This window comes from Manis javanica, chromosome 1 (genome assembly GCF_040802235.1).
Source record: "Manis javanica isolate MJ-LG chromosome 1, MJ_LKY, whole genome shotgun sequence".
Classification (NCBI taxonomy): domain Eukaryota; kingdom Metazoa; phylum Chordata; class Mammalia; order Pholidota; family Manidae; genus Manis; species Manis javanica.
This window is the reverse complement of record NC_133156.1, coordinates 50,816,386-50,842,606: the sequence shown is the minus strand read 5'-3', so window position 1 is coordinate 50,842,606 and position 26,221 is coordinate 50,816,386. Positions and strand designations below refer to the sequence as shown.

Genomic DNA, 26,221 nt, shown 5'->3' with positions numbered 1-26,221 from the left:
TGGTGTAGACAGACATACGGGTGCCAGAAGTTTTAATGGAACAGGCTTGGACTCACACTGGGGTCTATGTCTCCTTCATCTTGCTTCCCACTGGGCTGGGGTGGCCAGGACCAGTGAGGACTTAGCAACCCTCTTGCTCTCTCCGCCTCTCCAGCCACCAGAGCTGGGCTTCCTTGTTTACTTATTTAGAGCCCTGCAGAGGAAGTGGTAAAGGAAACTTGCTGAGTCGTTTTCTGAGAAGAGACCATATTTGTTCGCAGAGGAAGCCGCTGCTTTCTGGGATCAGGTTAAAGCAGAAAAGACGTCTACTCCAACAAGTGTGCTCCAGAGGGTGGCAGGGAGTTGGAAGAGTCAAGGACACATCCACGCTCTGGAGTTGGGGTTCTCTGTCCATGGGTGTAGCACCAATGCCCAGCGTGTGAGCTTTGTCCTGGGAAAGCAGCCATGGCATTGAGGAACGTGCCCTTCCGCTCAGAGGTCCTGGCCTGGGACCCCAACAGCCTTGCAGACTATTTCAAGAAGGTGAGCCTTGCTATTTTGTTGGTGGTAAGGCTATCAGTGTCCTCGGTGGGCTGGGCAGAGGCATGAGGATGGAGTCTAGGCAGAACATGACAGGTGTCATAGACAGCAGCGGAACTTCTAACCTCGCGGCAGCCTTACCAGTGGAGTGAGTGCTGTGAATACATACATACACCACTGCGTGTTCCTGGCCATGAGTTCTGGGCAGAAGGGAGGCCCTCAAATGGACGCGTACCTACCATGTGGCAGGGCTGCTGTTTGTGCTCTACAGGCACTGTCCCATTTAACACTGCCCCATCTTGTTGTCTTCTTGGCTCAGCTGCAGAATAAGCTCAGGGAGGAGAAATCGCCAGAAGCCCCAGGGAATACCTGTGATAGAGGCAGGATTCCAGTCATGCAGGTTTGGTTGCAAAGCCCATGCTCTGAGACTCAGAAGTGCTATGGCTGCTAATGAGATCAAGGCTGCTAGCAAGAGGACAAATGGAGTGCTGGCGGTAGGGGAAGGAAACGGCAGGGAGGGAGGGGTGGAGAAGGCCGAGATGAACGACGCTGGAGAAGGTATCCAGGCAGTCATTGCTCATGACCCTGAAAGAGGGCTTCGCAGGCCCTGACACAGAACAGGCTCACTGAAGCTGTATGAGGGGCTTGTGAGGCAGGCTGGAAAACCGATATGACCCTGGTTTATAACTGGGAAACAGAGGCCCCTAGGAAGGAACAGGTTTGCCAGGCAGGGTCAGAGGCTATTCTTGCAACAGAGCTGAGGCCGTTGTGTGGCTATCATGCCCATGCCTTCCAGCCGTGGCGGGGTTGCTCAGGGTCCTGGTGCTTGGTTATGGGCTTATGGAACCAAAGGTCACACATCTGCTTGGGCAGATCCCAAGCCACATGACTCATGGACCCTCTACCCCTGTCCAAAGATACAAAGTCTTGTGAGGGACATTTATGTTTCTAACACCCTCATCCCTGAGGCTGGCATCAAATTCAGTTAATACTCCAGATTATCACAAAGATGAGATTTCAAAGTCAAGGCCTTAGAGCTCATCTAAGTCAACTTTCTGTTTCTCCTGGGGGTCAGACAGGCTCTCCAGGACACCCTGCCAAACCTGGAGTCTGTAAAGTACCGAGGTATTTACTGTCACAACTATTCTTCCCCAACCTAAAGAAGAAAGATGTGAAAATGTTGAATCGGGTGTGGCGTGAGAAAGGCACAGCCCACAGATCCTGTTATTTGCTGCATTTTGTGCACTTGTTTTTGTTCTTTTTCCCTCCCAAAAGGTTATAATAAGCTTAAGTTTTAGCATTGTGGGTGCAAAAATCATTAGGACAACTGACTTTTAAAGGATGTTTCTCAATACTTTTCTTACATGCAGACCAAATAAATAAGAGCCACAAGGTGACACTTGCCAAGATGTTATAAAGTAGCATGTTAGCTCAATAAAGAAAAGAGAAATGAATTGAGAATTAGAGAGAGAAACCTGGGGACAGGCCAAGAGATGCAGACCGGGACCCTCTCCAATGTTAGCAGGAGGATTACACAAGAAGCCTCCCTGGGCAAACTTCCCCTTAGTGCAGGGAGAAGGCTCTAGGCAGGGATGCCTCTCTGCCTGTGCTAGGGGAGCAGAGAACTTTCTTCTTAGAGACCCCAGGCCCAGGAAAAGTCCTCGGCACTGGGACAAGTTCCTCCTCCCAGTGTGAAAGAACCAATGACAGGAATGAAGAGACTGAGAGGAGTCTGTGATCTGGAAGTCCCGGCCCTCCACAAACTCAGGTGGACATCCTTCAAGACCTGAGCACCCAATTCCCCTAGACAGAGAATCCCAAGTGAACTGACCGCAGGACCATGTGGGGATGGAGCTTAGCCACCAAATATCATATACACAGGATCTATGGGCAGGGGCTATATCTAATGAATCAGGAGTCAGGCCACCCTTGGAGACAGCTCCCCAGAAAGCTCCGGAGTCAGACACACCTTGGTGTGAATCTTGGCTCTGCCACCTGCTAGCTTGGTGACCATCCCTTACTTACATCACCTCTCTGTGCCTCACTCAGCTTCCTCATCAGTGAGACAGACAAACTAACATTAACTATCCTCATGGGATTGTTGGGAGAGCTAAAGGAAATAACACATGTGAAGCATTCAGCAGAGAGAGGAGGCCAATTCACTTTCCATCTTCCCTTTTTCCTGCTCTGTAAACTGGGCCCTAGCTAGGGACACCCAGGCAGACAGGTGGGCCTTTGAGTCTTACAATCTCGGATGTGTGTAGCTTATCCTCCATCTGCATTGAGGACTGGGATCATATTTTGTACTTCTTTAATGCCTCTAATTTCTTTTGATGTGTCAGGAGAGCATCCTGGGCCATGCAGTGAAGAAGCACTGGCTCAGAGCCATGGTTCTAATCCCAGCTGCATTCCTAACTTACTGTGTGACCTTAGACCAATCCTTTCCCTCTCTGGGCCTCAGTTGTCCCATCTACAACATGGGTATGTGCTCTAGAACACTGCCTACCAAAGCTGGGTGCTCATAAGAATCATCTAAGTACTTGCTAAAAATACAGATTCTAGCCCCAGGCCCAAATATTACTAGATCGGAATCAAATTCTAGGCAGGCCCCAGCCTGCAGGGCTGTCTGTCTATCCAGAATCAAAGTTAGCAGTTTGCAAAATAAGAAATTCATCTGATAATGATGACAGTGAAAAATGATGATTTTAGGCAGTTGAATATTCCAAGAAAACCACTTATAGCCCACTGCACATAAATAAAAAGGACGCTCAAGCTTCTCAGATGCTGCTTGCTTTCCACATTGACTTCTGAATCTACTTTTTCTAAGCTTTCATTTATCCTACCACTGAAAGCCAAGTGGTTACAACTCTGTATTCAATCTTTAGGTTTACTGACTGTAAGAAAAGACTTAGACTTAAAATTTGCCCCAAAAGAAGGCTGTCACAAAATGTGAGCCTCGTACTTGTGACAAGAACCTAGGATTCTCCAGGAAAAACATTTACTCTCAGATACCCCAGCCCCACAAGTCAACTTTAGAGACATTTAAAATGTAAATACTTAAGCTGTTAAGGACAATGTGATGCTATTGTTGATTGATGTGACTCATTGGGAAAGCAACTGAAACCCCCAAAATGATCATTTCTGCTGATTTTATAACTGTTCTGAGAATCTAGCTTAAACAATTTATCTTAAGTAGAGGGGAAAGAAAACTGTATGCAAAAGAATATCAATATTTGATCCGCATGGTGTATTAAGCTGTGTTTAAGTTTCTTCTCATTACTTACTGTATGTAAGTTATACTGTTATTAACAGAAAGGAAAGCATTCTTCGCAGAGACATTAGCACTTTGTTCTGAAGCCAATTGTCACTTCTGTCACCTGCTATCCATGGAATCTCATGCAAGAAACTTGACTCTCCATACCTTTGACTCTCCATCTGAAAAGTGTGAGGATTAAGTGACTTAAGACTGGCTTAAGTGCTTAGAACAGTGCTTGCCATATGGGAAGTGTTCGATAATTAGTAGCAGTTTCTGTTACCATTATTGTAACAACAGTTTAGTAAACCACCTAAATGTGCAGCAGTGAGGGAATAATTAAATTTAGATAGTGTTTAAAGGGAGTTTGCAATAACATGAGGCAATGCTTATATTATCATTTTAAGGTAATTTTAAGAGAAAAAGTCAGGATAGCAAGATTGAATATGAATTGTCACCTCAATTACGTTCAGAATATGCTTAGGAAAAAGCATTGAAGGAAATATCACAATGTTCACTGAGATTGTCTCTGGGTAGCAAGACAGTGAATGCTAGTGGTTTTCTTCTTTCCCCTTCTCTCTATCTGCTGGGGGAACATGTGGCCAGCCCTTGGCAGCCTTGAAGGCACTCTCTTTCAGCAGGGGTTGGCTCCAAAGTCCTAGACAGAGGCCATTTCTCCATTTCAGAGAGTCCCAAGGGGCTAGTGAAAGCAGGGCTGAGGTAGGGACGGGGCCCTTCTGTGAAATCAGGAGGGGAATGGGGAGTCTGGCTAGCCACAAGTATCACAATTTGTTAAGCTTCTCAGGCAGGCGAGGGAGGGGAACCAATGGCCTGACCCTATTCTCCTCTGACACACCTTCCCCTCTTTGCAGCTGAACTACAAGGACTGTGAAAAGGCTGTAAAGAAGTATCACATTGATGGGCTGAGGTTTTTGGTAAGTGCCAACAGTCCAAAACATTGAGAACAAAGCCATTCTGCACTTGAACCAATGGCTGCAGGGCCAACTGGTCCACCCTGTCCCTGGGGATGCCCAGGTTCAACATCTGCCTTCAGGGTCCCCATGCAACCCTTTGCATGCTTCAGAGGTTTGGAATGACTGCCTCTGTCATCACCTCTCGGGACCCCTGCTCAGGATACCTCCCACATCTTTCACGGATACAAAGGTACATTCTGAAGTCAAGGTATAAGAAGGAATCGAAGCATAGTTAAAGCCCCCACCCACCCCTTACCCACACCTTGAAAATCTATTCCAATGCCATCCATGCTTTGAGTAGCCCAAGGGAAATAAAAGACCATGAGGGAGAATAGGAGATTCTCTTTTCCCATCTCACATCCTGGGGGACGTACTCACTGAGTGAAATAAAGGCTGGAATCTCCTTCATTATTTCAATTACATACTTTTTTCTAACAAATTCACATGGTTGTTTTTGTGCCAACTAAACCCACCTGTGGTATGGCCCTCTCCACTCTGCTGTATTGCAAAAAGCTTTAAATATAAGACTAAGATGCAACCATATATTAAGGACTAAGCCATTAAATGGAGAGAGATGCAGCTGTAATGGTGGAGACTGAGGCATTGGGTAAGTGGTTGGGGAGGTGATCTGAGCATGTCCCCCGAAATGACACATTTGTCTATGTATGGATAAGAGAGATCCTGACTGCCCCAATTCATCCCTCTGATCATGTTTCTTCAACATTCAAGAAAGAAGTGGGAATAACACTTCAAAAGTCTCAGGCCTAGGTGTTTCCAATCTGGATCTGGAGTGAGGAGGGCAAGCTGAGTTGTGTTTTCCTGCCAGGCCTAGTCAGCAGCAGTCAAGGAACTGGGCCACAAGCCTTAAGAGTTAAAAGGACCCATAGAGGCTGCATGCTCTAGCTTTCCACCCAGCACACCAGTTCATTTCTTAGGTTGCATCCCTGCCACCAACATCTGCTTGAATCTTTCAGTGACAGTGAGCTCACTACCACCCAGTGTCACCTGTCCCTTTCTGGGCTGCTTAAGTCTCCTGCTGAGACCAAATCTGTGCCCCTGTTGGGTCTGAGCTTTGCTTTTATGTGCCATGTAAGATACACTTAATATTCATTGTTCCACCCAAATTATTCATTCACCTGAGCATTTTCCTGATTCCGTTTATACACTGGACCATGCCATGTGCTGGGAATATGGAGATTAGGATGCCATTTCTGCCTTCCTGAAGCTTATTTTATAGCAGAAAGGTATCTTCAGGAAGGCTCCACCCATCTCTTTTGCAATTGAAAGAACATGTAAAGAGCCTCTGATTTGTTCTAAGTCAGACACCTAGTATTTGGACTAAATCAGACTTTTAATTTAACCTAACAGTCCATGAGTTTTTAACAACACTATTTCTTCATACTGAACTTTGAGCTAATAGGACACACACTTAGAGTTTCACTATTGTTGAGAATTACTGCTAAACCTGAACATTTCCTTCTGGTGCCTTTAGCATTGAGCACTGAGAGCAGACACATCTCAGTGCTGAGTGGAAAGAGAGTAAGCCATCTTTGAGGATGGTTCTGGCTGCAGTGCTGATGCTCTGGGTCACCTTGAACAAGCACTTGCCTTCTCTGAGCCTCTCCTTGCTCCCTGCTCTATTAATTGCACATGAGCACATTGGGCTGGCTCATAGCGGGTGAGTCCCTTCCAGCTCTGTGCGTTCCCCCTGCTCTTCCTAGGAAGCTTCAGGCCTGTTAGGACAGGGCTGTTTTGTTGGTTGAGAGATGGTATCTGGGCAGCTTTGCCTCCTCTGCTCCCAAATCTGGGACCTGTCAGTTGCTAGAGGCTGCTACATATTCTGCTCATTGTGTGAACAAGGAAAGTGGAAAGAGGGGTGCTATGAGGCAGGAAAGCAGAGAGAACCTGGTGCAAGGCCCAGCAACAGGAGTGTTTAAAGGCAGCTTCTGCTAAAACCCACCCTCCACCCCAGGTGCTGTGGGTACAGTTTAAGCTCTGATATGAACTCTAATTTCTCATCTGTCACTTCTAGCTTTATAGTATCCAAGACCATTCTGACCTTGAAGGCAGTGGCGGAGGTCAGAGTCTTTTTACCTCCCTCCTTCCCTCTCTCCTCTTTGTTTCTTCCTTTTTTTTTTCTTCATTATAGGAGCTAGTAGGAGCCCTGAATCTGTTTTGCTGCCATTTGGGCTTTCCAGTGAGAACTGTGGGTTTTTATCTGATGGGTAATGGGGGTCCTATACTTCTAGAAGTTTGAAGAAGATGAGGAAATGTGCTTAGTACCTGTTTCAGTTAAGGAACCTGGCTGCCTGTAACAGAAACCTGACCACAGTGGCTTAACCAAATGGGTTTATCTTTCTGAAGTGATAAGAAATCTAAAGATGGGCACTTGGGGCTGGTGAGTTGCTGAAGGAAGCCATCGAGAAGCCAGGCCCCATCTAGCCCACAGAAGATGCCTGTGGCTTCTGTCCTAATGATTGCAAGCTGGCTACTCCATCTCTAATCATCACATTGGCATTCCAGGCAGGAGGAAATGGGGAAGAGCAAAGAGTAAAAAGTGCACAGTGCATGGGGAATGCATCTAGCTCTTGTCAGGAAAGTAATAACTTTTCCAAAAGCTCCATTCAGTAGACTCCAAGTTGTATCTCACTGGCCATGACTGAGTCCTGTGACCTCAGCCATCTGCAAGGGAGTCTAAGGTGTTAAATATTTTAAACTCAGCACAGATACTGCCTGAACAAAATCAAGATCCCTTCAGTAGGGGAGAAAGAGAGAGTGGGTGTTGGGTAGGCAAGCAGCTGCATCAGGCACACCACCTCTGCACGCAGGGCCCATCTGCAGCTCTCCCTCCTCGCGTGTCCGTTTTGAGGATACACTCCGCACATAATCATACTCCTGTGAAGCCACAAGTCTAACTCCAAGTCATCTCATAAGTAACCCAGAGTTTTCTGAATGTTTTGAAGGATGTAGAGAAGTTATATCAGAAAGCACAACTTTCCAAAACTCCAGTTTAAACATCTCTCATCTTTCTTCCCAGTTCCTGCCCCTGTTCTAAAGGCCTCTCTCTTTCCTAACATCCTGTTACTCTGTGTCTCCAGCCTTGCTCATGTCCACCTTCTCCTTCATACTCTTCCTGAGCCTCATTGTATATCCTCAACTCAGCAGAACAGAAGGTGGTGGCCAGCTGCTGTCCCTCTGGGAGCCCATGGGAAGCTCTGTCCTCATCATGCCACACTCTGAACAGGAGTCTTGGCACATCCCTGACAGGGGGGAGGTTCTGGAGGTCAGAGACACTGCTGCTCAGTGATGTTTAAGAAAAAGTGGAGAAGTTAAGAAGCTTGACCTGACTGTCTCTGGCACACTCCCTCCCAGACGTCCTGCTGCAAGGTCTGACAAATGGGCTGGGTCACCCACTGCTCCTGGAGCTGGAGCAGATGGGTCCATAGCACACTGCTAAAATACCCCAGCCCCGTGCCAGCTGGGCTCAAAGGGAAGTATGCCCAGCTCTTCCCAGTAGGCGGCAAACAGCCTGCCAGGGAGGAGAAGAAGCAAAAACACTAACCTCCAAAAGCCAGCCAGACCCCGGCTGCTCCCTCCCCCAGGGTAGTAATTATTCACCTAATTCCCCCATGTGTCATTCATATATGGTATGTGAGGCGCTGAGCCAAGCACACAACATGCATCATCTCATTTAATCCTCATAATTCCTGGAAGGTGGCCATTATTATTACAATTATTCCCATTATACCGATAAGGAAACTGAAGCTCAGAGAGGCCAGGTGTGTGCGCCAAATCAGACAGAAGTAAGATTCAAACCCAGCCTGTCTGACTCCAGAGCTGCTACCCTTAGAATGTCAATGGAGTCCTTTCTTGGGCTGACATCAGTTTTTGGAAAGTCTGTCCACCCTCTCTTCTGTTCCCAGCATTGGCAGTCCTGCCTCTCCTCCCTTCAAGATGCCTTCTTTTCTCACCCTGCCACCCTCTTCCTCTTTGGTCACTGGGACCCTCAAAGGGCTCAGGCATGAGAGGGAGGAGACTTGCTGGAAGAAAACTGACCATGAATGCCAGGGAGGAGTGTTCCAGCCCACCTCCAGCACCTACAAGGTGAAATTTCCCTCACATTCCCAAGCTTCAATTTTCTCACCTATAGAATGGGAGTGCAGGTTGTTCCTACATCACAGGTTGATGCGAGAATGAATGAAGGTGTTGTAAGGCAGAGGCCCGGAGTCAGTTCTTCATAAATATGAACTTCTTTCTCCTTTCCCCTCTCACTTCCCTCAGGAAAGCCTCTCTATTGCATCCCCACATCCAGAGAATAACACCAGTAACCCTGGTGAAAGAGGCTCTGGGGTGTGATGGTGGTATAAGGGCACAGAGTCTTTTTCTAGGCAGGCTTCTCATGGCTGCTTCTTACAGAGACTGAGAGGGGCCCTGAAGTCTGGGTAAGAGCCTAAAGAAGAGGTCAGAAATGGCCAGATTTGGCCCACAAAACAAGTTATGTTTGGTCCCACAATTTAGCTCTCATAGTGTTTTGTTTGCTTAAGTTAAAATTATTTGTCAGTATTTCAAACTCAGGAAATTTCACATAAAGTCTGGATTTCAGGATTTCCTTTGAAAAAGTAAACCTGGCAACACCAGGCCCACAGTCTTCCATGCAACATCTAGAAGCTGACCCCTTTGGATGGGTGGGGGTGTCCTCTCTAGTTGGCCGCAGTCCCTACCACTCCCTGTTGTTTCCTCCTTTACTTACCTGACTCAGAGCCCTTCCTGTGGGTTGTGACCTGCTGGTATCTTCATTTCAGAACCTGACAGAAAATGACATCCAGAAGTTCCCTAAGCTTCGGGTGCCGTAAGTACTCACCTGATTCCCTGGGTGAATTGGGGAACAGAGGTTGGAATGGGGGAGTACTCCAGGGGGTGCTGAGTCAGTTATCTATTGCTGTTGGTTTGAAGTAGGAAAGTGTGCAGGAAGGGTGGAGGCGAGGGTAGGGTATAGGGAAGGTAAGTTACATTATGAGTTGGGAAAAGGAAGTAACAGGTCCAGCCTGGCTGGTGTATTGGCTGCTCTTGCCAAAGACAAGCCCGACTCTGGACCAAGATTTCATTTCCTCTCTCCCCAGTGGGGTAGCTGGCTTTGTAAAAATAGCACCAGAGTCAAAAACCCTGAGGTTTCATCATGGTATCATCACCAACTCAGTGATTGCTGAAGTTTCTGGACCTCATTTTCCAGCTCGATAAAATGAGAGTGGACAGGATGAAGGATGGAAGTGGACAGCCTTTTGTTTAGCAATACTGACTGGTCAGAAATGGCTGTCAGGGGCATTGTGTGGAGAAGAATCCTGAGGAAAGTGGGGCATAGTCCATTAATGATGTCTGACACAGGAACTCAAGGGAAAGTTGCATTGTGCATATTGTGCCACATCCCTCTCATAATGATCTCATATACTGAAATGCCTACAGAAGCCACACAGTTGATATAAACATATAAAATGGGCCAGGTTGAAAAACAAAGACCTATCAATTTTCTTTTCATTTTACCTCCTTTGACTGAAGCATAGGTATCTACTGCAAGAAAAATAATAGCACAATTATAATGATTAACAAGGTAATCAACACAAAACCTCAGAGTTGGTGAAACAATAGGGAGTGGATGGAAGTTGGTGGCAAATCAGAATCACACTCTCCAGCCAGTGAGCAGCCGCTACTCAGCTCCCGGCAATGATGCCCAATCTTTGAATTTATCTAAAGTAGCTAGAAATATCAGTTTTATGCAATATAGCTCTGATTTAAATATTGGCTCAAATATTTTTAATTCTGTGAAAGCCAAAGTAAACATTTCTATGGGCTAGATTTTGTCTGGGGACCACCAGTATGAGACCTCTACTCTGGACATTCTCTGAGGTCTTTCCTCTTATTTTAAGGGTCTCAGAATTCACAATAATATAAGGGAAGTAGGCCAGTGGGGTACGAGGCTGGAAGAACTGCCAAAGTAGCTCAACTAAGGAAAACATGAGTCTCAGGCTTCCTTCACGTGGAAGGGTGAAGGAAAAAGACAGGAGTAAGGATTTGTCTTTGGTGTGGTCTATCTCCAGGGAGTATTGTTGAAGAGTGCTTGTTTTTCCTAAGCTGTTCTCCAGCCACATATAGCTATTTAAATTCAAATTACATCAAACATTTAGTGTCTCAGAGGCATTAGCCACATTTTGAGGACTCAATAACCACATGTAGAGGGTGACTACTGCATTGGCGAGTACAGACATAGAACATTTCTATGATTGCAGAAATGGATATTCTAGGAAAAAAATTTTTGTTCTACATAAGGAAGAGACCCTAACATGTAGGTATCAGAATTGGTGGCTGTTGGGCCAGCGTTGCACTGCAGACATATGAAGCTTGGTCTGCAGAGATTTTTAAAATCAAGAAATGTTCCACAAAATCTGGCTTTTCTTGAAACTAATGGAAGATGTAGTGATCTAGTCTGGCTCTTAGTCTATTGTGGCAATTCTTAGCTGGATCTGATTGTCTGCTGCCCTGTTTAGATGGGGTTTGTGTTCTCCAGTTTACCGTAGTCTCCACTACTCCCAAGAGATTCTCCTACAGTGCTTCAATCATATGCATGGAGAATTTGGCTATTTGACCAACAAGAAGTAATAAAATCCCCCCTAAAGTAACCAAATAACCAGACAAAATATATTAAGCAGCAGTTGATGACATTGGACATCAGATTATAAGACATGGAAAACAAGTGTGGTGATCTCTTACTGCTTTGAGAGAGTTTCCAGGCCCTAGTACAATGAGTAGGGAACATTGGTGGGGTCTAGTGAGCACCTTGAATTGAGGAGACAGAGCTGAGAGTCAATAAGTCTAGTGTTCATTGGTCGGGTACCAGAGAGGAGAGAGCTGCACAGAGAAGATGTTCTGGACACTGCAAAGGACCCCTCTTCAGCAGGGGTTGATCAGTGCATGCATGTAAGGCAACTACTCAAAGCTGGCAAAAGAACCACCCAACAAGATTATAGCGGCCAGTCACAGGTCTGGAAACGGTGCCTTTTTCTATCAGCCAGACTGGAAAAACTGCAGATTTATAGTCATTGAGTAGAGTGCACAAAAGGACCTTGCCTTAGTAATGGGGAATAATTAGCCCTAGTCTAAAAACTGCAAGCTTTGCCTAGAGAATCTTAAGAGCAAGAGTGAAAAACAAAAGCCAAAAAAACTGTTTCTAAGTAACTTAACTGCACCCTAAAACAAAGCTCAGGAATACAAAAATATCTCTCACCTAACAGAGCAAAATTCACAATGTCAAGCATTGAATCAGAGATTTTAGGCATATTAACAAGCAAGAAAATACGATGTATAATTAAGAGAAAAGCCAATGCATCAAAACTGATCCATAATGGATTCAGATACTGGAATTAGACAAGAAAAATATCACTGTATTCCATATGTTCAAAAAGTTAAGTTGAGGCATGAGAAATACAAAAGGACCCAAATAGAACTTTTAGAAATGAAAATGACAATACCTGAGATGAGAAATATACCTGGGATTAACAGCAGAAAAAATATTAATAAGCATGAAGACACAGCAGTGCAAACCATTCAAAATGAAACTCAGAGAGTAAAAAGAATTTAAACAGAACAATGAAAAGAGCCTCAGGGAACTATTAGGCAACTTCAAGCAGCCTAATATATATGAAATTAAAGTCCAAAGGAGAGGGAGAAGTGTGCATGTGGAGTGGGGGAGGAATATATAAATACATAATACAGGCATATTACATATATATATTATATATATATAATATTTGAAGAAATAGTGGCTGAAAATTCTCCAAGTTGGATGAAAATGATAAATGCACAGATCCAAGAGGCTCAGCAAACTTTCCAAGCCTAAGCAACAGGCAGATAACTATCCCAATGTACATCATAACCAATTTGCTTAAAACTGGAGATGAGAGACTCCTTGAACCCCAAATCTTCTGTTCACCAGCCGTGAGTCTGTGGACAAGTTATCTGAATTCCCTGAACCTCAGCTTCCTCATCTGCAAACTGGGGATAATAACAGAACCAACCTCAAAGGTCAGCAGGAAAGGTAGAGGAAATAATAGGGAAACAGTAATATGCACTGAAGAAATGTTAGCTATTCTTATTTCCTGAAAAATCCCAATGAGCGCAATTTCAAATTTTTACTGATCATTTTTTTCTGCTAAAGGTGGAATTCGTTTCTATTAAAGAATAGAAAAGCTTTGGGACAAGGCAGGTCCAGGTTCTAAGGCAGGCTCTGCCTCCTGCCAGCTGTGAGACCTTGGGGAAATGACTTCATTTATAGAAAGAAAAAGAGCTAACTTCAGGGAGTGGTGGACTTTAAAGGAGGCAGCCCGCATAAATTGGTGCCTACCTTGATGCATACAGATATTCAATATTGTTTGTTCCATTCCCTTGGACCTAGGTTCATTTGCCATAATCATTACCCTGAAGGGCTATGGAAAAGAAATTGTGTTTATGTACAGCAGACCAAAACAAGATTATATTCCTCTGAATATCTCAATTTCTGTCCCCCATGCTTATGAAATCACTAATAAGTAGATTTTATAAGAAGGCAGCTTCTGGTGAGGAAAGCTTTCTCTCTCTGCAGGTCAAGTCACTCTCTCAGGACACAGTTACTCCCAAAGCCACCCTGAATACCGTAATGGAGGTGGATTTCTGAATAAAACAATGAAGCCTCCTTGCAGAGGGCCTGTCTTAAAACCCAGAGAATAGTGGAGCATGGTCTGGTTAAACTGGTAGACGGCATGTTAAAATCTGACACTGATTTGTTTTTTTTTAATATTATAAGTTTTATATTTAAATGCATAGTGGAACTTAAAAAAATTAGGAGAAGGCAGTGATGGGGTGGGGTGTAGGCAACAGATAGGTGTTTGGACGATTCCCTTTATGCCCATTACAATAGTGAAATTAGGCTGGAGAAAATTAAGAGCCAACCAGAGAAGTAATACAGTAACTCCTGTGTGTCTGCCTTCCTGATAAGGCTGTAAGTCTCCTGCAAGGACAGCACACCTAAGATAGAGAAGACAGGGGAGGAGGGAGGGGGGCGGAGGGAGGGACCGGGAGGTGAACAGGACCTGCTCTGCCTATTACAGAATGTGACCAGCCCTCAGCAGAATGGAAACAATGACAGGCCTGTCTTCGCCCTGGACTTTCCCTCTCCCAATCAAGGGCTAACCCCTGCCCAGTCCTCCCCACGTGAAAGGGCCTCCTCTCCACCAACAGTCACTCCTCCCCCAGTGCCAGTCTGGAAAGCTTGTCTTCCCAGCTCAGCTCCACATTAAAGCTGGTCACGTGGCCTTTGACAAAAGCCTATCTCACACCTTGTTTATCTTGTTGGTAAAATGGGAATAATTGGACTTGTCTGCCACACAAAATGGCTGTGAAACACAAGAGAAATAACACATAGAAAACTGCAAGGGTGGAGGGCACGGCTGAGACGCAGGGAGACCATACTAGGCCCTCAAATTCTTGTTTCCCACCTACCCGTGGTTCCCTCCTGAGGTCCCAGATGGCGATGAAAGGCCCTGGGACTTACATCCTGGCCTCTCCCTGGCTTCTCATATGACCCCGGGAACTCCAGAAGATTTGTCTCTTGCTTCGAGGAGGCTGACCCTTAGAGGTGGAACGAAGGTTTCCTTTAAAGAAGGATGAAATACAGAGGCCGAGTGAGAATGCCAGCTGGAGGCTGGGAGCGGGGATGTGCAGGGCCGAGGGCAGGCTGCTGGGTGAGGGGCAGAGGAGGGCTGGGAGAGGACACGCTGAGCAGCAGCCCTCTGCCCACTGCAAACAGACATGCGTGTTCTCCCCCGGGGAACCAGCATGCCCCCTGAGATCAGGGTCAAGGGAGAGCCTGCCCTGCAAGGGGGAGAGAAGGGAAGCTGGTCTAAAGCTCCCACTGTGTGAAATACATTTTATATTGTAAGCTGGTACGCACCTACACATGTGACAATAGAGGCACCGAAAAGAGAATGTTCACAAAATAATACCTACTCTTACATGTGTGCTGTGGGCTCTGATGCTTTGTATTCTGTTGTTTTCTTCCTTCCTTTTGTTAAGAGGCTGAGGGGATTTTCTTGTGAAATTTCTTTTCATTTGAATAGGTGATGGCTGCTGCTGTTTTTTTCTATTCCTCCTCCATCTCCCCCATCTCCTCCTCATCTCCTCCTGCTTCATTTCTTCCTCTTGTTCCATCTCCTTGTTCATTTTTAAAATGACAGTTCAAAAATATCAAAAATAACAGGATTGATTTTATCATCTTTTCAGACTATAGGAATTGCCCAGGGGTCTGGTTGGTATTACTGCCCCCCAAGACTCTCCCCTGGAGATTCAGATGGGTTAAGCCTACGGTGGGCTTGGTAATCTGTGTTTGTAGAAGGTGCGTCCATGGAATCCCAACAGTCAGGCTGGGCAGGGATTCCCTGGCCCGGACTAACCCTCTCTTCTTGCTGGTGAGGGATCAGGGCCTAAGGAAGGGAAACGCTTTGGCTGAGGTCACACAGTGGCCTCACACTACCCATGGGGTAGGGTGTTGCAGTCAGACCCCATATGAGGACCCATCCTCTGTGCCATCTAACATCACCAGGCCTCTGAGGAGTCACAGACTGACCCCACCATGCTGCAAACCAGAGATGCAGCTGGGCTGAAACCCAGCCCATTGCATAGTCCACCTTCCTGCAATGATGCGACTTCTATTTGGAGGGTTCAGCCCCACTATCAGGTCCAGTTTATCCCTAAAACAAGGTGAAGCAGAGAGAACTGTCTGCCAGATGCCCAGCCCCCTCCACCTCTCTCCTTGGTGCAGAATGAGGCCTGGGTTTGTGGGGAGAAGGAGAAATGAGTCACCTCCGGCCACTCACTGTCACTTGGTCTTCAGGGGTGTGGGAGTGGGAGATGACTTTGAAGGTTTGCACACAGCGATAACAACCACCTCCCTGCCCTGTCCACATGCACTACCACCCTGCCCACACGCAGCAGTTGTCCCAGCTGGCTCAGAGGGTATTCTCTGAGGCCCATCAAAGTAGGAGGACCCTGGGGGCCCAAGTTTGCTGCAAGCTGGACTGGTGGGCTCAGCTCTGCTCTCTCTCACCTCTCTGCTTCTCTGTCAGGGCCTGCGGTTTGGCATTTCCTTCCCTTGCCAGTTAGAGCCCCAGCAGCCACCAGTCACCAGCCTGGCTGCTGAGGACACTGGTAAGAAGAGACACCGCAGAGAGGAAGGGGCTCTTTTCAGGATCAAAGCAGCTTCATGGGCCCATTGGAGCCCAGCCAAGCTTTTGTGGGATGGGGGCGGTGAGGTGCAACCAGCCCCACTTTGTTAAGGTCATTGCTAAATGTCATCTCTGCACTGAGGCCTATTTCTTGTCAATTGCAATGGCACTCCACCCTGGCGCTCCTGTGCCCCTCACCCAGCCCCCAGCACCACTGCATGTATATACACTCAGGACTTACCTAGGCTTTCACTTCCTCAAATGTTCATTGTTTATTGTCTGTTTCTGTCCACTAGCACGTAAGCTCCTTAAGATGAGGGCTCTTTGTTTTCTTCATCAAGGCACCTTGAGCACCTAGCAGATTTTCTGGCACTTAGAAGGCACTCATAGCATATTGTTGAATGAAGGTGTGACGGAAAGGGAGTGGCGGCTGCAGCCACCATTGCCTGCCTGGCCTGGATGCCAGCGGGGCTCCCTTGACAGCTCTGTTGGTGCCCTTCCATCCTCATGCCAGAGGAGGTAGGAGAGGGACTTCCTCAGTTCTCAAAACAGTTGCTCAAAGGAAACAAAAAGAACCAAGTCAAAAGTGTTCTGGTGGCCAAGTGACCAGGAGGCCACTGGGAAGCCCCACTGTGGCTGTAAAGCATCTGCCCTCTGGGCAGCAAGTGAAGTGTGGAACCCTAACCATGATACTAGGATGGGGAGCAAATGTCACCCTCTCCCCTCTGTCTTCTGAAGTCTCCAGCATGGTTATCAATATTTTTTAACCCTGTCATTCTAATGAGTAGGAGGGTTCCAAGCAGCAGTTTCCTGGGACCGGGGGCCTGGGGAGTGATGAGGGAAGCAGCAAGCTGTGGATGCTAAGTACTGCCTTTGCTAATTTAGCAATTTCGTTTTAGGCCAAACTTGTTGCATTTAAATGGTCACTTAACAGAAGGAATGGACATCTTGGGTCATTCTCAGATGGGCCACAGACTCAGTAGTGTGCCCCCAGGGAGAATTGTGCTTAAGGGAAATTAACACAAGGATGTGGTGAGTTGTGAGTTTGCTACCCTGGAAATCAGGGGCTGTTGTGTGTGGTGAGAAAATGTGTGGCCTTTATCACTAGCCCACTCTGTGAGCCAGTCCCTTCCTTTGTCTGGGCCTCTGTGGCCTCACCTATAAAATGTTGTTGAACTAGATCATCTGTGGGGCTGCTTCCAGCTGCCCGAAATCTCTAGGAATCACTGGGCCTGTTTACTAAAGGGGGTCCCCCTGCCCTCAGCAGCTGGTGTTAAGGGAGGCTGGAGTCTCCTGCCCATGGAATGAATGGTCGCTCACGGCTGGGGAATGCTCGCTGCGCAGTCCAGCTGGTGAAGGCTTTCCCCGTCCTGGGGCTTGGGGATTTGCCACTTCACAGCACCCAAGGACCAAGAGAGTCTGCATGGGTCCTGGTCAAGGCTGGCCTCAGGGGATGGGTGATTCAGGGATTCTCTCACTTGATAGGCTGGCTGTACCTTGATTGGTAATACTTCACCAAATTTTTAAAAGAATCCATGTCACCAAGGAAGAGGCAGGGAGGGGAGAACACAAGGAGATACAGGCCAAGGGCAGCCCACTGGGGCTATTTTCAAGTTCTGCAACCAGTAGCTGATGGCTCCAGGTCTCAGAGAAGGTTTGAAGATTTCTGAAGCTGGACATCTTGACAAGGATTAAACCAAGTCAGGGGACTTATCCCTAGGAATACCAACACAATAAAATACAGAGCAACTGTATCCAGATCATAGGGCTACAGAATTTCATAAAGGGGGGAGCCAGGTGTGACTGACACAGAGGGGCTCCAAGCTAGACTGAAGATGTGAGCCAAACATAGAGGGCTCCTGGGCAGGACCAGGGACTGGTGGGGGGACAAGCATGACAAGTTCTGGGAGGAAGTAAGGAGCAGAGGAGGAAGCTGGCCAACGTTGGTCCAGGTGCCTGAGGTCACACAGCTCAGGGAACTTCAGGGCTCATGGGAAGGTTGGGGTTTGGGGGTTGGGGAGGTTGAGAGAAACTCATTTTGTCACATCATTTGTCTCTTTATCTTGTAGAATTCTCAGTAAATTAAGTCAAGAAATCAACAAGAATGAAGAGAGAAGGAGCATTTTCACACGCAAGTGAGTGGGGGCAGCCAAGGGCCTGGCATTGCTTTGAGGAAACCCCGGGCATTTTCAAACCCAAAGGGGGCCTTAAATGGGGGGCATGAGACTGTTTTTGCCCCAGTTTCTTCTGCTCCAGGGTCTTGAAGCTGGTGCCAAAAAGGGTGGAGGGGTGTCCCTCTCCCTGTCCTGCATCCTGACCCTGGGTGTGGGACGTCAGGGGAACTTCCCCTCGAGAGTCAGACAGTCACAAGATCCCAGTCGCACCACCAGTGTGGCTTTAGTGGTTTACAGAATTTTGGGTTAGCCCAGCCTGTGTTGCTGAGCAACAAGGACACCAGTCCTGGGTGGTGAGACACATGCCCCTGGGGGCTAATCTTGCAGGGCTGGATTGAGGAAAGAGAGAAGTTCCCCTAAATCAGTAGGGCCATTAATGCAATGCTGTTTGCCTTTGCAGACCCCAAGTGCAGCGGTTTCCTGAAGAGACAGGTAAAGGTGTCAGGGCTGAGAGTGATTGCTTTAGGAGGTGACAGGTACTTTGGTCCTTCTGTCTGCTGGGGTTCTTGGGGTATCATGCAGGTGACCTTATTCAATCACCTGTAAGCCAATTACTCTCCTGAAAAAGGTCTGGGTCCAAACTGAGAGGAGAGATGCAGGGCAGCCTGCTTATGGCCCCCTGCTTAGCTGGGACCCTCTGCAGACACACAACGAGAAACTGTAGGAGAGCAAGGAAGGATCCAGGCTCTGACTGAGCACCTGCATGGAGCCATTCACCTTGCTTCTGAGTCTTTAAAGCAGTTTTCAATTGTTAAATTGCACTTAGTCTTACAATGCAGATTCCTGGTCCCTGCTCTGTCCTGCTGAATCAGGAGCTCTAGGGCTTGGGCCCCAGGCATCTGCATATTTGAAGTCACTCTCAGGGGACTCTTATGCATGTGGAACATTGAGAACAACTTTTGCCTTCTGGCAGAATGAGCTCTTCAGGCAGCAATCCTAGAGCTGATACTAAATTGGTAGCCTCCAAGTATGTAGAAGGTCGGATGAAGGACTGGGATGGGGCAGTGTGCGGGAGGGCATCAGATGAGGGAGCTGCTATTTCCTTTGAGCCCCTTATTTTGGTACTGATCTGGTGTTACCCTCTTCCACAGAGAGCCATGAAGAAGATAATGGGGGCTGGTCATCCTTTGTGAGTATGATGTGGGCTGTTTTCCCACAGTTACAGCAATTTCTGGGGCACCTCTGGGCGATAGCTCAATAGCTGGGCTCGACTGAGTGCCCATAAATCTTCATTTACAAAAACAGGTGGTGCGCTGGACTTGGCCCACAGGCTGTAGTTTGCAGACTGCACATGACCCACCACTTCTGTCCCCACAGCAGGGCCCTCCCCCAAGCCCTGTCCCAAGAGGGTATACAACTGAAGTAGCTTCCAAGTAGCTTCGCTTATAGAATTAAGTCCCCACTCGTGACACAAAGGGAAAGGATTTCAGAATCAACCATTAGCCCTGAAAAGATTCAGAAAAGTTCCAGTCCAACTGGTTTTTCTATTTGAGGGATTGTAGTGACCCCTTTGAGAGTCTGATGAACACAGTACATCCACTCCCCAGAGGACTATATACACAGTTGCTGCACAGGTAGCTGCACTCAGGCTGAGAAGTCTGTTATGGATCACAGCCCCGTGTTTCATTTTACCCGTGAAGCAGCCGAGCGCACTGGGGAATGTAACTTATGCAGAGCCACATAGTTAGAGGCAGGCCTAGAGCCCAGGTGGCCGACCCTCAGTCCAGTGGTCTTTCTGGTAAGTGGCTGCCTCTGGTGCCTTTAGGAAACAGGCACTAAACATATCTTGTCCTAGTGAGATTCTGGTAAAAGGAAGCATTGGATCTGAAAAAATGTTAGCTAAGTCAGGGCTTTCTACAAGAAAGCAAAGAATATGACAGTTATTTTGTATGAAAGGCAAAGGAGACCAGAGTTTCCCCAAAATGTTTGCATTTTCACACAGAAGCTGCACGTTTGCCACCACTTACCATTTAGTCCCTCCTGTGCGGGAGCCCAGCCTGAGACTAGTTGCCTCAATTCTGTCTATGAACAGAGGGGTTCCATCAGCCACTGGCTGTAACACTCATGGGTTCCATTATGTGCCCACTGCTGCACAGGGCACTAGCAGGGGGCGGTTGTAAAGAACCTAATCCTGTGAGCATTTTACAGCTTGGAGACCACATATGCATGGCGGGATGCAATTAGGAACATGCCTACAAATTTAGGAGCCAAATAATTGGGAGAAAATCATTGTTCTAGAAGTGGAGAGGAAAACTCTGTTGAGAAAACTACCAGGGCAAAGGCCTAGTAGAAAGTCAGAAGCAATGGGGTGTGCAGGCTCAGGGAATCCAGGGATCCCCCACCAGTCTAGGGGCAGTCAGTAGGGGCTGGGGGTGCTGAGGCCATTGTTCCCATGTCCTGCATTCCCTGCTCTCAAGTTACAGGAACACTGACGACAGGGCAGAAGCTTTCTTGGAGTTCAGGAAGACACTCGGCCTCACTCTGCCTTCCAATATTTAAAATAATATTCCTCAAATAAAAAACTAGCACAGGTGTCTTCCTTAAGCCATTTAGCAAAGCTGCCAAGCTTTCTAGGATTTCCTTATACACCTTTCCTTGCCAAATTGCAACCTTCCACTGCTACTTTCCACACTGCCCTTTACTTGAGAGAAATGCCTTGGGCTCGATTATGACCCGCCTGACTTTGGTATGAGAGTGGTAAGCCGCTCATGCTGGGTGGCCAACGATGCCGCCTCTGCTTGGGAAATCATCACTGTGACCGTCCATTTTCACGGGCTGCTTCTGAAGCAGTCACCCAGCCCCTGGCCTTACTTTCTCTGAGACCTGCGAAGAAGCAAACATACAATACAATAAAGATGTTGAAATTTAGGAAAAGAGTCTCTTCCAAAGAACAGCTTTAAACCCAGTGTCAGATATTATGAATATGAAGCTACTGTTCCTACACACTCACCTCTCAGCAAAAAGAACAGCGCAGCCCTGACCATGCCCGGCCACGCACAGCTTCATCTGCCTTGTAATTAATAGGCTTGGGTCATGAAGCTTCCCACGAGCATGGCCTTCAATGCTATACCAGGTTATAATGAGAAGGAATTTTTAGAGCACAGGCATGCTAAGAACAGAAACAGCGATTAAGTAGCGGCATTACAAATGCTCCAGGCATTTAGTCTTCCCTTGGTCATGCCTGGAGTAACGTGTTTCCTCAAAACAGAGCTGGCTCTCCACTCCCCTACTCCAGTGTCCTCCTCATTCCTTCTGCTTTTCTCTGGTATGCAAAAAGATGTAGTGGAAAATGCACTCGCCTAGTGGTCTGCAGACCTTGGTAGAGGTCCCAATCTCAACTTGCTGGCCATGTGACAGTGCATTCCCTGACCTCAGTGTCATCATCTGCAAAATGGGAGTAACCATCCTAAGCTGCCTGCCCCCAAGCCAGTACCACTGTGAGGTTTGGCAGGGAAAGAGTAGAGGCAGGCATGTTGAATGCTGTGCAGCCTCTACAAACAACACCGTCTCTGTTGCTGTGTTGGCAGGAAGAAGATGACTATGAAAGTCCCAATGATGACCAGGACGGGGACGATGATGGTGACTATGAGTCCCCAAATGAGGAGGAAGGGACACCCATGGAAGATGATGCCGATTATGAGCCACCACCCTCTAATGATGAGGAAGCTCTGCAGAACTCCATCCTGCCCGCCAAGCCCTTCTCCAACTCCAACTCCATGTACATCGGTAAGCGCCCTGGCAGCCCGGCCCCAGCCCCCACCGATGCCACCCCCACCACACAGCGGAAAGCTTTGTATGCAGATGCCACTTCAGCTTCTTACTAGCCATGTGGCTTTGGGCAACTGACTTTACCTCTCTGGGCCTCAATTTCCTCATCAATGAAATAAGGTAAAATACAGACCACATGGTTTTGCTCTGAGGATTATTAATATTGCAAACAAGTGTCTGTGGTGGCTGATACCAGCACTGAACTGCCACCTAAGGGTATTTGACAATAATAACTCATATTGTGTATTAACTTAGGTACTCAAGAATACTTTCCTGTTCCTCCCCATCTTCTGACCAATTCATAGTTATATGGCATTTTCACCCACAGAATGTGAGAATAAATATAATGATATGGAGTGGGGCTTGACCATAACTTTAAAAAAATTAAATAGTATTTAAGATTTTCATTGTTTATCTGTTCCTGTGTGCCCATTTCTCCCCCTTTCATCCATTTATTCAACAAAAATTATTCATTTCTGAGCCAGGCATCATTCTAAATGCTGAAATTTGAGATCATCAGGAGAGAAGACAGCCCTTGTCTCACGGGGCTTACATTGTATTAGCAGTGTTGACAGAAAATAAGCTCATACACACTTGCATAATATAATATCAAGGAGTAAGTTAGAAAATTGATGGTCAATATCACAAAAATTAATACCACTAATCCTTGATGCTGTGTAACACTTTGCAATATTAAACACTTTCACAAGTATTTTGTCAACATTTTGTTTTGTGTTACGTACTTATGAGATATGGGCAACAATTATCTAAACCTATTTCATATTCAGGAAAACTGAGGCTCAGAGTAGAAATGCATAATTAAGTTGTCAAGTACCTCATAAGTGCCAGTAATGATGATTTAGAGTGAATAAGACAGTCCTCACCCTAAAGAATTTGTAGTCCAGCAGGTGAGGCAAGATTAAACAAATGAGTCATTAAATGATTTAATTAAACCATGATCTATACTCAGAAAGATAAGTGGGGCAGTGAACCTGGGGCTTTTGTGTGGTCTGCGCTCACACCTCTAAGGACATATCTAAGGTGAAAGTGAATGTGGGAAGGCAAGAACATTCTAAGCAGTAGGAATGCCTGTGCAAAGGCCCTGAGGCTCTAAGGAACATGTCAGAGGAGCTGAGAGATGGCCAGTGTTGGTGGAATGGCATGAGATTAGCCAGGATTCTCTGTGAAAGGGCGATACCTCTCCCAGTCTGGGATTAGGGTGTGCTGAGAGAGGCACCCAAGGAGTGAAATGTAAGGAGGCCCTCACTCACAGAGCCCTAGCCAGGTCTCTCCCTGTCAAATGGCTGGGACACTCCAGCCTGTCCAACTGCCTAGGGATACTTCTGTGTTGATCAGAATAGTGTAAGTTTCTGTCCAAGCCATGTTAAAGTAACCAGTTAAGAGTCTGTGATTTGGTAACAGAAGTTGGTGACCAGCTCCTCCATTTAACAGAAGAGACAAGCACAAGGAGGAAGTGGGAATAGAGAGGACAACCCAGAGCATTTGTGAGGCGGAGGAAGAGGACACAGAATAGGATCCCCATGAGCACGATAGCCAACTTAGCCCTGCCCAGGCAGCTGGGTATGCCTGTATGTGTGTGCCTGTAAACCCAGGAGGAGCAAATCTCTGCCATGGCTGGGGGCTGGCTTTGGCGTTGGTGGGGGGGTCTGCAGGATAGGAACCCCTGGAGCTCTGAGGTGCTCAGGGCTGGGCACAGGGTCTGTTCCTGGGGAATCCTGAACGTGGCCCACTTGTCTTAGTGTAGCAGTTCTCCATCATTTTAATGCCTTTGCGTGTCCACAGACCGGCCCGCCACCAGCAAGGTTCCACAGCAGCCGCCTGTGCCCCCCCAGAGACCGATGGCGGCCCTTCCTCTTCCGCCAGCCGGACGGAGCCATTCGGTAGGCCTCCTCACTTTCTGTCGTGGTCCTCTGCGTCTGCTCGGATTGCTTCCAATGCCAGAGAGAAAAGGAGACTATAAACATCTTTATCCAATTATGATTAGTAAGAAAAGATTATATGTAGGCTGAGAAATTGCAGACCTAAGTACCGACACTGGAGTATTTTTCGGGGGGTGAAATACTAGTGATTTTTATTCACATTCTAAGGCTCATCAGTTTTTTCTTTTTATCACAAACCATATAAGCTACTTGTACAACAAAAAGACTCCATCTAGTATTTATTGTGCCATTATTTCCCACTTTTGAAATAAGTGAAAACTGAAATAGCCTCTGAGAGGACCAAGTTGAGAAATGGCTCCTCCCCCTCCTGGGTGTTCATGGGTCTCAAGCGGCCTTCTCGCCTGCAAAAATCTTGCGCCACCTGCTGGCCAATGCTCGAAGTTCCAAGGACAAAGGTGCTGGAGGCCAAGATACACAGTGCAGTGAACCCAGGGAGACAGAGACAGCAAACCCCCTTTCGTCTTAACTCAAGCTTACAGTCCCAGGTCCCACTTGTCTAATTAAGTGTCCAAAGACACCTCAAGAAGTTCAGGTTAAGGGGTCAATAGCTGGAAATGTGCTCTCTTCATAAGGGACCTGCGCACTTTCATAGCATTGGCAAATGCTAAAGAGTCAGGGCTAGAGGGAGGGCAAGGATATATTTTCCCACAAGCTCAAAATCCAGAGCACACCAGTTAGGACCTCCCATCTGAGAACAGATGGCTCCCCCCTGTTTGTGCACTTTTCTTGCAAAGGGGACTCATAGAGCTGAATTTATATACAAATGCATTTTGCTTTTGAAATCTGAAGGCCTTCACCTCCACGATGGGGATGCAGAGTTCACTCATTCAATCAACCGATATTTAGGAGGAGCTACTGTGTGCCTAGCAGTGTTCTAGCTACTGGGAATAGAGTATGAAGACAAATAAGGTCCCTGCTCTTATAAAGTTTCAATTTTGGTTAGGGGCATTGGGGGAGACATAATCAACAAGGAAACAGATGTATAAATAGATATGAGTAATACTGTGTGGTTAGGAGACAGAAAACGAGGTAACTTGATCATGGGTGTGAGGTGATACTGAGACAGGCAGAATGAGCCAATCATGGCAAGAGCTGGGAAAAGAACATTCCAGAGAAAAACACAAGTACAGAGAAGCCAAAGAGGTCATGAGCTTGAGATTTTACAGGAAGTGCAAAAAGACACTTAGAGTGGGAGCCTGGTGGGCACTAGAGAGAGGAGCCTAAGAAGGGGTTCCTCACTGTCCCCTAACAGATGATGTGGAGGCAGATGAAAGAACTGGAGATGTGGACAGGGCCAGCTCAGACAAGGGCCTGGCAGGCCATTGTAAGTTTCTACCATGCTCCTAATGTGACAGGAGCCACCAAAGGGCTTGGCAGGGGAGTGACATGCTCACCCCACTGCCATGCAGAAAATATCTGGCTTATATGAGAAAGTACAAAGCAGGGAGCTCAGAGAAGAGGCTATCGTTCAGGTGAGAAATGGAGATGTATGTTGGTGGGTGGAACATAGAGATGGAGAAAAGTGAGCAGATTGAGACATGTTTGGGGAGATAAAGCCAACAGGACTTTCTGTGTATTGGCAATGATTCCTAACATTTGGATCTTTTTAAAGCAGCCACTACCCCCACCCCAGCCCAACCATGAAGAGCCTAGCAGAAGCAGAAACCACAAAACAGCAAAGCGTAAGTACAGGGACTGCCCTCTCTTGCCCACCAGGCCACCCATACCCCACCCCCAGCCAACTGCTTTCTTCCTTTAACTGACTTCAGTCTTTTGCCCTCCAGTGCCTGCTCCTTCAATAGACAGAAGCACAAAACCTCCCCTCGATCGTTCATTGGCCCCATTTGACAGAGAGCCCTTCACAGTAGGTTGGTATCATTCTATTTGTTGCATAGTAATGATGGCCAGTATTTACAGCATGCTTACCAACTGCTTTTCATATGTACCGTGTTACTTAACTATCACCATAATGCTCTGAGGTGGGGACTATTAGAATCATCATTTTACCGATGAGGAAACTGAAGCATAGAAAGCTAACTTCCCAAGATCACTCAGCTACTAAGTGATGAGGGTAGAGACCCAAACCCACATCAGGACAAAGGCAGGGCTCCTACTTTGAGCCCAGTGCTGGGCCTGCTTCTCCAGAGGTGTGATTTGTGTCCACAAACCTCACTGTCCCCTAACGGATGATGTGGAGGCAGATGAAAGAACTGGGCTAAGAGGCAAGAGCTCTGCGACAGCTGTTGTCAGTGGCCACCACTGCTACTTAGCAGCTCACTAACCACAGTGTTGAGACTTTTTCAGAGGTGTCTCTCCTCATTATAAG

General features: G+C 47.0%; 1 protein-coding gene across 2 annotated transcripts in view; it reads left to right on the top strand.

Annotated features, from left to right (window-relative positions):
- The first annotated feature begins 213 nt into the window (after nt 1–213).
- The window catches only part of LCP2 (lymphocyte cytosolic protein 2), a 42,243-nt gene continuing 16,235 nt past the window's right edge, over nt 214–26,221 (top strand). The window contains exons 1-10 of one of the 2 annotated variants that reach the window (XM_017654981.3): nt 214–522; nt 4,645–4,707; nt 9,549–9,595; nt 18,062–18,127; nt 18,567–18,598; nt 19,258–19,295; nt 21,694–21,892; nt 23,738–23,835; nt 25,511–25,577; nt 25,680–25,763. In XM_017654981.3, the coding sequence (XP_017510470.1) occupies nt 445–522; nt 4,645–4,707; nt 9,549–9,595; nt 18,062–18,127; nt 18,567–18,598; nt 19,258–19,295; nt 21,694–21,892; nt 23,738–23,835; nt 25,511–25,577; nt 25,680–25,763 (772 nt within the window). In that variant the 5' untranslated portion in view covers nt 214–444. Of the gene's footprint in view, nt 523–4,644; nt 4,708–9,548; nt 9,596–18,061; nt 18,128–18,566; nt 18,599–19,257; nt 19,296–21,693; nt 21,893–23,737; nt 23,836–25,507; nt 25,578–25,679; nt 25,764–26,221 lie in introns of both variants that reach the window. The other variant, XM_017654980.3, reaches the window with a different exon arrangement.